The sequence below is a fragment of the Nuphar pumila genome, chromosome 5 (genome assembly GCF_984573655.1).
Source record: "Nuphar pumila chromosome 5, dmNupPumi1.hap1.1, whole genome shotgun sequence".
NCBI classification, from domain to species: Eukaryota; Viridiplantae; Streptophyta; class Magnoliopsida; order Nymphaeales; family Nymphaeaceae; genus Nuphar; species Nuphar pumila.
Window position 1 is genome coordinate 137924049 of NC_143253.1, and position 11734 is coordinate 137935782.

The window sequence follows — 11734 nt, forward strand, 5'->3', positions numbered from 1 at the left end:
ATGTAATTTTAAAAGTAATTTAAATGAAAAGATATAAATTATTTCATGTCACATAGATAAGTCATGTTATAAGCATAATTGTTATGCCCCAATTACATGTTAAGATATAATGTCATATAAATGATGACATGTTGATTAAAAAAGTTCTATTTGCTTTATGTACATTACATACTAGAAACCGAGTAAAGGTATGGAGAATCATACGAGACATTAAGTTGTCTCATACTATTTTTAAAATATTTTTCAGGCTTACAGAGTATGCGAATAGATAACACAGTACACGGGGACTCAAGGATATTTTTGGAATGAACTGAGCCGCATTTGCGAGTCTATTATTATTTTGGTTGCGAAACACTGAATTTCATTCAATGAAATGAATGAAATTATTTTGGTTACTTTAAATGAATGAATGATTTTTACTTTAAATATGTGGTGTGCCAAAGGTTATCCTAGGTTCAAATTTTAAAAAAAAAATGAGACTTTCGTTGTGTTTTCTAAAAGAGATTATAAAAAGTATCTCTAAACTTTAGAGGCATCACATAGTTAGTATCAGAGCAGTTTAGATTCAGTTTAGGTAATTAAAGAGTCCAAGAATCCGTATTTCTATCGATATTCTTTCACCAGTAAGTAAAGTTTTATACTTACTAAATTGTAGTAAGTATCATACTATTATAAGAATATGTACGAACTTTTTTATTTTGATAGATATACATTCATGTGAATTATATGAATTATAAGTCAAACCTAAGGGGGTAGGGTTAGACAAAGTATAGATTAAGAAAAATCTTATAACTCATTTACACTGATGATCTATCTTGGAGAAGGTAGATGGTACAACCTTGAGTGACACCAATACATGTAGATTGACCTACATGCCTTACTGAATGCTTATGAGAGCAATAATATCCCTTTTAGTCTTCAGTCACTCGGAGTTAGGGAGGCCGTAGATATCCAAGTATCCTACATGATATACCCCTACTACAACAGTTAGTCCTTGATGCATTCTTACTAAACGTTATGCCTTTGCGAGAATTCTCTCGACTAAAGGTCGCCCACTATGGATATCCGGTCTGTTAGGTACTTTGGGAAAATGATTCCTGTAGTGTAATAAACACTCGTCATGACCTCATCAGATACAAGAATTATACCCATGTACCCGAGGATGTTAATTAAGAAAACAAGACAAGCATTGATACAATAAATGTTATTTGTTCTCTAATAATGAGTTCCATATTGGTATTTGCATTAATGCTGAGATGTTTGCTTTTTATTCTGCTTTAATTATGTCATGATTATGTTAATTGTTGAACTGTGATATCATGTTCGTGGTGAATGTTCTAGCATATGCAATTTTAATGTTAGTGGTATAAACTTATCGACTTTCATAAGTCTGACCCTATTTCATGGAGATTACAGGTGATGCTTGATTTGCAGTATGATGACGTGATGCAAGGGCGAAGCTAGTAGACTATGTTTATGTTCTTCTATCAATCCTAGGATGTTTTGTCCTTTTGGTATCTTAGTTAGACTTAGATGATTTTTTACTCATATGTATGGACATATTTTTATTCAAATGATTAATGTTACATTATGATTTAAGTTGGAATGATAATGCTTTTATTTCAATTCCTGTAGAGTCTGATTCTTGATGAAATCTTTAGTGTGCGGACCTGAATCCAAGTCCGAATATAAATTAGATCTAGTCTAGTGTAGAGTTGTTAGTTTCTTTAACCTGCATAAGGTTATTCAATTCAAAAATCAAAACTATTTTCATTATGTATTGATCCTCTCATTAGAGTTGGATTATATTAAAAAAAAATTGGTTGAAAATTTTTACTTATTTTAAGTTGAAAATTTTGTAGCATTTCAACTTTGGTATTAAAGTATTGATAGAAAATGGTTCATGATCTGTCCAGCATCGACATCGCACTGTAAGTAATTTTAACTCTAAGTATTTTTTAAGTTTTTTACTTTATAGCATATGTTGTATGATAGTTTAGTATGCACATTCAAAACTTAAAAAATATTGCTTGTGAATAGATGTCATGGGAACATAGATGCAATGAAATGCTAGGGGCACTTCATGACTTGTCCAGAAGTGCAGATCACTTAAAAATAGTCGTTTAGACAGTAGAGCATAGCCTCTAAATACTTATGCAGGAAAGGCCTAACCCTGAAGGGTTTGACGAGGTATAGGTCTGTAGGAGATGTTTCTAGGTCCACACGAGATAGATATGTTTGTAGAAACTAAGAGAATATCTCATTTATAGTGACAGGGGGCATGCTATCCAAGAATGACATTTGAAAGTGACACAAGACATATCATTTTAAGATTCATGAGCAGAACTATCTGATCCATGACTTGAAGTTAATAGCTATAATGTTTATGTTGATGCTTTGGCAACACCATTTGTATAGAGAATACTTTAAAGTTTTCACTGACCATAAGAGCCTCAAGTACTTATTCTCGCATAAAGAGTTGAACATGAGGCAATGATGTTGGTTAGAATTCATCAAAATTTATGAATTTATTTTATTTTATCGTCCGAGAAAAACAAATGTCATAACGAATGTGCTTAGCCGAAAGTTTGATAGTGTTTTGATTAGTCTTGTGAGAGGTTGAAATCTTGTTGAAGATAAATACTTAATTAACCACACTTAATAGTCAATAAATTCAAAACTAATCAATCATTAAATAAAATTATATTTTCCCATTAATTTTATCATAATTAGTCTTTGCGTAAATAAAGGTAAAATTGATTTTGTGAACAGTAAAAATCATGATTTTGATTGAAAATAAGAAAAGACCAAATTAGTATACTAACCACGGGTACGCTTTCATATAAAATAAATGAGGTATGCATTTGAATTACCAAATTCTGTGGGCAACAATCTGCATTATAAAGAATTTTTTGCTATGCCCTAGAGGCAAGCATCTAAAACCTATAAGCTAACACCGACTGTGGAAACGTGATCATGCATGGACGGTCGGTGGCCCATGGAAGCATCAATGCTTTGCTCAACGCAGAGAACGCTTCTTCGCACACATTAATTCTTGGTAGTTGGTGATACCTGTATTATAACATAGAAACAGCCATCACCAGATAAATAAGTAACACTATTTAATTCATTTTTACCGGGATTCGCTTATTTCAAGGGCATGACAGCAGTTCATTTGGCTTATTTGGCGTGGAAGACAGCGTCAATTATATTTTAAGCTTCTTCTTTTTTTCCACCTCTATGCAACACACGAAATGTTCCTTCTCTCTATTTTAAGCTCATTCCACTATGAATTAGGGATGCAGTGGAGTGGAGTGGGGGCGGGGCGGGGGACAAGGTCTCCACCCCCGCCCCGCCTCAAGATTAGAACCTCCATCTCCAGCGGGGATGGATTTTAACCTCCAGCCCCGCCTTCATCCCCATTTCATGTCCTCCATCCCCGGGATGAGGCTGAGAAAAGTGGCAGGGACGGGGCGGGGAAAAGGGTACGTCCATCCCCGCCTCCATCCCGGAACGGGGATGGATTTTAACCTTCGTCCCCCCTCCATCCCCATTTCATACCCTTCATCCCCGGTCCAAACGGGGTGGGGCCCCGCTTTCCCCAAGTCCACTGCCGTCCCTACTAAGAATGCTACTACGAGTCAAAAATATTACGAAGAAAGCTTTTGGCTTTTGGGATGGTCAAAGAGTCGCCCAGGAAGGCCATTATTATTATTATTCATATTTTATGTTCTAACCCGTCATCACCTGAAATTCTATCTACGTGGGTTGGACTAATTGACGTTTTGATTGTGTGATATTAAAACTCTAACAATGTTTGAATGGATCCACCCATAGTTAGTTACCAAGCATGTAACAACACAACGGTGTACAGTGAAAATGGGTAATTAAACAGACCCGCGTTAACCTTTTGCGCTCTAAAAGACAACTCAAATCTTTACAAACGTATAATAATATGAAATGTAACAGCACCAATAATTACACGTGAAAATGTAAAAAAAAAAAAAAAAATCAAATGCCGTTAAAGTTTTTCTTGTATGATGAAGATGTAGGAGTACAAGTGGGAAAAGTCTGATGATGATGTAAAGAACGATTATTGATGGCAGAACAGCCCGACATAAAGAAAAGTCTTTGGACAAGTGCATCTCAAAGAGAAAAACAAAAGTGAGAAAATAGAAGGGGATGGGAGTGCAACCATCGTTCTTGACTCGCAAGTCTCCCAGACCCTCTCTCCCCTACATGCATAGCAAGAAGACAAAAGATTCCGAGAGCTACCGGTACCCGCAAACCAACAAATGACATCAATGAGTCCCTTGACTTTTGAAATCGGGACATCTCTCATCAGTTTTGAAAATCCCAAAAAAAGCATGCTATAAATTTCCTACGATTTTGATTGCCCTAACCGGGTAAGAGAGAGAGAGAGAGAGTTTTTTGAAAATTTTCAAAATAACACCTGTCTTTTTGGCATCAGTACAGATGCACCTGACATTTGTTTATATATGTACAACAATGACAATAAGTAAAACGATCTTAGGCTAATCCGTGAATGCTATTATTTCACTCACAAACAATTAGAATATACTCTTGATTTTAAATACCAACTCGGGTTTGTATGTACTATGAATAAGGTAGGTTTTGATTTGTTGTCTTCCTCCCTTAATTTTTTTATTATTATTATTGTTTTTATTTGCCTTCAATATGTTCGTTTACTGTTTTTTGTATAGTCTAGCTGTGGTTGGGCAGACCCGTATCATTGGGTTTTGAACTTGCAACGTCCTCAACATAAGGTGACGCGCACTTACTGCCCCTGTTGGTAATATGTTGGTTAACTTATATAGATAAAAGAGCAAGAAGTTTAAAGAACAAAAAAGGTTATACAATTTTGTATACAAAATCATAGGATGGATGGTGTAATCGACAAAAATCAGCAAACTTTCTTAAAGGGAAGGAGCATACATGACAGTGTGTTGCTAGCTAGACCATGAGTTGGTGGACTTGTGAAGGCATATGACAGAGTGGAACTGGAATTTTTAGCGGTCTCTCTTCAGTTTTTTGGTTTCCATAAGTTATGGATAGAAAGGGTCATGGAATGTGTGAGATCTACTTTCTATGCGATGGTAATTAATGGCTAAGTGATGCGACCTTCGCCGCAAGCCTCCCAGGAGCTCTTCGGCTGGCGGTGGAATCCTTAGGAATCTTTGGAAACGGGCCTGCCCAACTCACGGAGCGTGGGCGTCCATGTGCGGTTAATGTTCATACCAACCATTAGATTACAACTCGCCCCCACCGGACAGAAGCCCCAGCTAAATGATTCCCGATTACACCCGAATAATATCCCTTAACGTAATAATGATCGGTGAGCTTCTGAGTATGTCACTGCAATTCCGTCATTCAGACAATCGACCATTCATCTAGGATGCCGAAGGGGAGTTTGTCGTACTCTATAAAGTCATCAAGGGTGAGCCTCCGGAGCGCCAGCCAACAGGGCTGTCTCTGGTTGCTAATGGCGGGCCTTAGGCCCGGGGTTACCCGTAGTTCCCCGAAAGAATGAAGAGGAGGGAGATAGTCGGCCTATCGCAGCAAACCATGGGTATAGGGATTACCTCTCGAGGCTGCGCTCGAGGTTCCAGATCCTCGGAAGGAATCTTCATCTCAGCAGGGGTCGGGGACCACAGTGGAACCTCACACCTTCGCCCGGGTTGCTGCGCACGATTCCACGTAGCTCATCCTCCGGAGGTGCTGTCGGTCGTCCTTGGACGTCGATTGACTTGGCATCAGGGACTTGGTGCCATCCACTACAAGAAAAACATGGATTAGCGACGGACGCTATCCGTCGTTAATCCATCGCTAAACAACTTAGCAACGGATAGCGTCTGTCGCATATTTCTCATCACTAATTGGCGACAGAAATGATTTATCGCTACTTTCGTCGCTAATTTGCGACAGATTAGCGACGAACATGATATGTCACGAGTCTGTCACTATTTTCAATTAGCGACGGATAATCTCTGTTGCGAGTCCATCGCTATTTTAAATTAACGATGGATATTATCCGTCGCTAATCCATCACTAAATTAAAAAAAAAATGCTCCCTGTCGAGAGGTATTCCGGCAGCAATAGGGCGGACTTGTACCGCACCACACATGTGTTGCACCCGAACGACCCGGCCCGCCACTCCGGGGTCTTTTGCACAGAACCAGCGCGCTCTCCGGCACACTCTCTTGACCTGGTTCCCTGCTTTTCTAACCCGACCCGCCATTGCGGGGTCTTCTGCACAACGCAGGAGAGTGCACCTCTGAACCAGTGCACTCTCATGTGCACTCTTCGATGCCCTCTCGACCTGGTTCCCCGCTTGTCCGGCCCGACCCGCCACTATGGGGTGTTCTGCACAACACAGTGGTTGCACCTCCAAACCGACGCGCTCTTCGGCACTCTCCCAACTTGGTTTTCTCGCTTGTCCGTCGACCTGAAACCAGAACCCCCAACAGAATCGTTAGGCCAGAACGGAAAGCCACACTCAGAAAAGAAAACCACTTACCAGACCGGAGAGGTCGGGCTGACCTGGTCCTCCAACGCCGACGGGCGACTCCGACTCCTCTTCTTCCTCGCGTTCCTCCGCCATGAAGTCATCATCGTTCGAGAAGTCAAGGAGGTCCTCCATGAAGTAATCGGTTTAAATTTCGTACGGGGAGAGAGGGAAAATTTCACGCCTTAGATGGGTCGGTTTAAATCGAAAAGTAGCGACGGATTTTTTCATCGCTAATTAGCGATGGATTTGCGACAAAAAAATTCCCTCGCTAATTAGCGATAGATTCATGATGGAAATATTTCGTCACTAATTAGCATTTTTCTTGTAGTGTTTGGCGACAAAAAAAATTCGTCGCTAATTTGTCGCTCATTAGCGATGGAATTAGCTAGAGAAAACTTTTTGTCGCTAATTTTGTAAATATTTTGAATGTTAGCAATGGATAGTTTTCTCTCGCTAATCTGTCATAAATTTGTGACGGAAAAAATCCGTCTCAAATGTTCATCGCTAATTATCATTTTTCTTGTAGTGATCGGTTAGTGGGAAAGCTTACGGTGGAGGAGGTTCAGTTGTGATCGAAGGCCTCCAGGATCATCAGCCAAAAGGAGGGGGGAGGAGCCCGAGTGAGGGAGATTCGTCGGGAGCCTTTGGAGTCTAAGGCATGCACATCATGAATACACACTTTTGGCGCAGACAGAACACGGCCCTTCGAGCGACTCGGCTCTTGTTTACCGACGAGCGGGAACCGAAGGCCTTTGGAGTTCCTGTGGAATCTCCGGCCGGCAGACCTGGGCAAAGCCTTGGGTCCGGATAAGACTACCCACCTGAGGGCAAGGGTAACACAGAAAAAAGGCAAATAACTTAGATTGATTTTCTTTGATGCCTTTAAGCAAAACACAAAGGGATATATAAACCCCAGACATAGACAAAAGGAAGCCATGCTTCTGAGAAGAAAGAGCAACAAAGCGACGATAGGCGGGGCTCACACACGCAGACGTTCGGCCGTAGAGGGAAGGTGGTACCCGTCATCTCCTGTAGCAGAGCTGTCAGACATCTTCTCCACGTCGCCACTTTGGGAGGCCTAAAGGAGCCATGGGGGTGGAGCAAGATCGAGTGCGACTGTGGGAGCATTCGAGGAAAACTGGGGAAAAGGGAAAAGGACTTGCAGAAGGTTCAAGTGGTCCAGGGTGGGGTGGGGTTCGAGGAGGAGAGGTGGCGGGTGATGATGGGTTGGGCGCTCTATCATCTGTCAGGCCAGAGGGGACTCGGACAGAAGGAGACCACATGGGTCCGACTCCGTTGGGTGGCCCAGTTTTCAGGATGAGCCACCCAGGCCTCAGAGGGGGTAAAGAATGGAACCGGTCGGGGTGGGCTCGGTTATGTGGTTCAGATCGGCGGGAAGATTCGCTGACCCTTGGGACCTCTACTCGTTGCAGAGCGGGAGGCATGCTGTCAGTCCCAGATGGCTCGGCATACTTGGGTAGAGGGCGGTTGCCGTTTGCAGGAGGCTTAGTTGGCGCGGGCCCATGGTCGACCGACACATCAGGCAGCAGAGGCCTGTACCCAGGCTTGGCGTCTGTCGCGTCAGGCTCAGTCCCCTGCGAGGATGGGACTGCTCTGATAGCCAAGGGAGTGTGGCGAAAGCCGACTGCCTCGTGCTCTGCCCCTCCTTGCAGTGGCAGAAGGGATGTGACAACATTGTCTCGCAGTGAGCCTAATGGGGACAGGTGTTGTAGTGATATTCGCCAGGCTTCTGTAGGGGTCAGATGCGGACAGGTCTGGTTGTCCTGGAGTTGGTTATATCCGGACTGAGCTGTTAGTGGTGGCAACTGGTTGGGTTTCGCCGGCTTAGGAAAAGGAGAACTGGCGTGGATGTTCTGGTCTGGACTTGACTGACTTGAGCCAGTTTGTCGTTCTAGCTAGCTTTTGAATGAACGAGACTGGCTTGGGCCAGTTAGTGGTGGAAACTCCCTTCGGCACTGAAGGTGGAGCAGATCAACTGCCTTTGGGTGGAGGACGCTTGGGACTGGGACCTGTTCTCTCAACATTAGGGTATTGTTTGGGAGCAGTGGCAAGGTCCAGGTGAGGACTAGTGGCAGCCAGGACAGCAACCTCCCTTGAGTATCTGGGGCACACATCACTAAGCCTCTAAGCTTTTTTGAGACCGCAGGGGCATCATACATGTCGCCATATCTATTCTTGATAGTCATGGAGCGTCTGACACAATGCCTCAATCTTTCGATTGATAAAGGGCTCGTCATCCCCGTGAAAGTAAAAAAATTTGAATGCCACCATTCCTTATATGCAGATGACATTGTTTTCTTCTATAAAAAACTTTTTGAAGTGTATTGGAACCTTTAAGGCGGCCTCAGGACTACAAGTCAACAAAGAAAAAACTATTTTTGTTCTCTGCAATCTGTCATATAGCAAAGTTTCTTTGATCTCAAGATGGAGTAGATGGTAGATCAAGAAACGGTCCCTCACCTACCTAGGTGTGCTAGTTTTTAAAGGGCGATTGAGCAAAAACTTATGTGAGCCTCTCGTTTCAAAATTCAAGGCTAAATTAGAGATGTGGAATGGGAAATCTCTGTCTTTGGCAGCGAGGGTGGTACTCAGCAGATCAGTCCTTCTTTCTATTCCCGTATATTGGATAGGTATATTTTACCTTCCCTCTCATTTCCTATCTCGATACTTATTTTTGATATTTTACTTTTTTTAAGACTCTTACACTACAACAGAGCAGTAGATTAGCGACGACCACCTTTCGTCGCTAATCCGTCGCTAACCATGTTAGCGACGGATTAGCGACAACGCGGCGACAGTATGCTTACGTCGCGAATATTTCGACGCTAACTGGCGACGGAATTATTCCGTCGCCAAGTCCGTCGCTAATTGCGACGGAATAACGAGCGCTATATTCCGTCGCCAATCCGCCGGTACTAAACGGCGACCACGGCGTGGCGACGGATTTAATTCCGTCGCTAAGCCGTCGCTAGATTAATATGAATAGCGACGGAATCATCCGTCGCTAATCCGTCGCAAAAACGAAAAAAAATCAAAAAAAATTTATTTAAAAATTAATTACGGAGAACTGTACAATTTATATTTCCTGTACAATTTATATTTCCTGTAAATAAAAAACAAACCACACAAAAAAATTCATATAACAAGTATCTATAATAATTAATCGTTCCACCTTAAAACTAAGAAGTTTAATTATTTACAATTCAACAATTACAATTAGGAAAAATAAAAAAAATAGAACTTCTTCAACACAGTCCTCTAATCATCGCCAAGATTTTGTGCGTCTTCTTGTTCATTGTCTTTATCTGTCCCTTCAGCTCCACTACCCTGATTATCGCTAGCAGCCTACACAAGAAAAGAACAGTCAGTATTGATAAACAAAATATAATGAAATAAATTACACACTATATGTGATTCTATCATGTGCTCATGTGTGATCTAAGGCAATAAAAAAACTCTATATGTGATTCTATCATGCTCATATGTGTGCTAAGGCAGTCAAAAAATTGAATATGTGATTATAGCATGTTCATATGTGTTCTAAGGCATATAAAAAAACTCTATATGTGATTCTACCATGCTCAGATGTGCTTTAAGGCAAGCAAAAAACTATATATGTGATTCGATCATGCTCGTATGTGTGCTAAGGCAGTAAAAAAATTGAATATGTGAATATAGCATGCTCATATGTGCTCTAAGGCAGGCAAAGCCAAAAATTTTATATGTGATTCTATCATAAATGATATATAACATGTTCATATGTGTTCTAAGGCAGTTAAAAAACTCTATATGTTATTATAGCATGTTCATATGTGTGCTAAGGCAGTCAAAAAACAGAATATGTGATTATAATATGCTCATATGTGTTCTTAGGCAGTAAAAAAACTGAATATGTGATTATAGCATGCTTATGTGTTCTAATGCAATCAAAAAAACTTTATATGTGATTCTATCATGCTCATATGTGCTCTAAGACAGACAAAAAGTTAAATATATATATATGTGATTCTATCATGCTCATATGTGTGCTAAGGCAGTAAAAAAATTGAATATGTGATTATAGCATGTTCATATGTGTTCTAAGGCATCTAGAAAAACTCTATATGTGATTCTACCATGCTCAGATGTCTTTAAGATAGTCAAAAAAACTATATATGTGATTATACCTGAGAGGGACCTGGAATCGAAGATCCCCTATCCTGAACAGCGGCCTTGATCTCATTTCGGAGAAAGGGGGCGACGGTGTATTGGAAGTAGTTATTCAGTGATTCATTAATGATCTCGCGTACATCATCACCGGAAAGAATAGTCGGCTGCTTGGAGCTTATGTCGGCGCAAGAAGTTGGTGAGCCGTAACTGGAAGAACCAATAACTGGTGAAGTGTTCATATTACTCCCAAACCCGAACACGCGACCTTTTTTGGGTTCACCTGCTGCAGTCACCCATGCTGTAGGATCAAATGATGGATGCTGAGTAGCGTCTTCACCATATCGCTCTACCATTTGTTGCTCATATGCCTCCTACAAAATAATGTTTAAAGTATTCATTAATAATTAATGATAACATTATGATGACTTGCATATATATTGCAATGATTATTAATAGAATTAATACATACCGTTGTCGTTCTCGCCTTCTCTGATACGAAGACTCCCGTGGTCTTCCGTTTATGTGTTTCTACAAACACATCCTTATATGGTACACTGCCTCCTTTTTCTGCTTCCTGCGAAGTTAAATGACAAAAGATTTAGTACACAAATTTGCAACTATACTTATAAAATTAATATTATATATTGATGAGTTACCATTTTCTTTAGGTGGCTCCCAAATGTCTTAGATCCACCTGTGTGTAGATGGGCTTCGGGCATCTTCGATCGATTTTGTGAAGCCTTCGCAGAGCGATTTTTAAATGCATCTCCCGCCCACATATCGCACATTTCATCCCAGTAATCTCTCCTGATAGTAATAGGACCATGGCCCTTCCACAGTAATGGATCATCTACTACGCCAGATGCTTTTTTTGCTGCAGTCTTCATAGTGTGCAGCATGTCTGCAAATCGATTGGCAGCCACCTTCTGCCACACCTTCCTTGCATCATTTTCTTCCACCGTAGTTGCAAAGCGATTCGAAGCCTACAAATATTTTCAGAAAGTTAGTAGACATTGCTTAAATAAATTAAATATG

At 41.1% G+C, this 11734-nt stretch overlaps 1 protein-coding gene across 1 annotated transcript; it reads right to left on the minus strand.

The window, feature by feature from the left end:
* Window positions 1–9591: 9591 nt before the first annotated feature.
* LOC149838976 (uncharacterized) lies at window positions 9592–10993 on the minus strand. Its single transcript, XM_090007884.1, has 2 exons — window positions 10717–10993; window positions 9592–9895 (listed from the first exon to the last, which is right to left on the minus strand). Exons 1-2 carry the CDS (start codon window positions 10936–10938, stop codon window positions 9809–9811), a joined length of 309 nt encoding a protein of 102 aa, XP_089864010.1. The 5' UTR covers window positions 10939–10993; the 3' UTR covers window positions 9592–9808.
* Between the last annotated feature and the right edge of the window lie 741 nt (window positions 10994–11734).

Bases quoted from the DNA above. Each gene is read 5' to 3' on its own strand.
- LOC149838976 (XM_090007884.1), bottom strand. From the start codon at position 10,938: ATGAACACTTCACCAGTTATTGGTTCTTCCAGTTACGGCTCACCAACT. The intron at 9,896-10,716 runs GTATAATCACAT...TTTCTTGTGTAG, and splicing joins CGATTCCAGGTCCCTCTCAG to GCTGCTAGCGATAATCAGGG.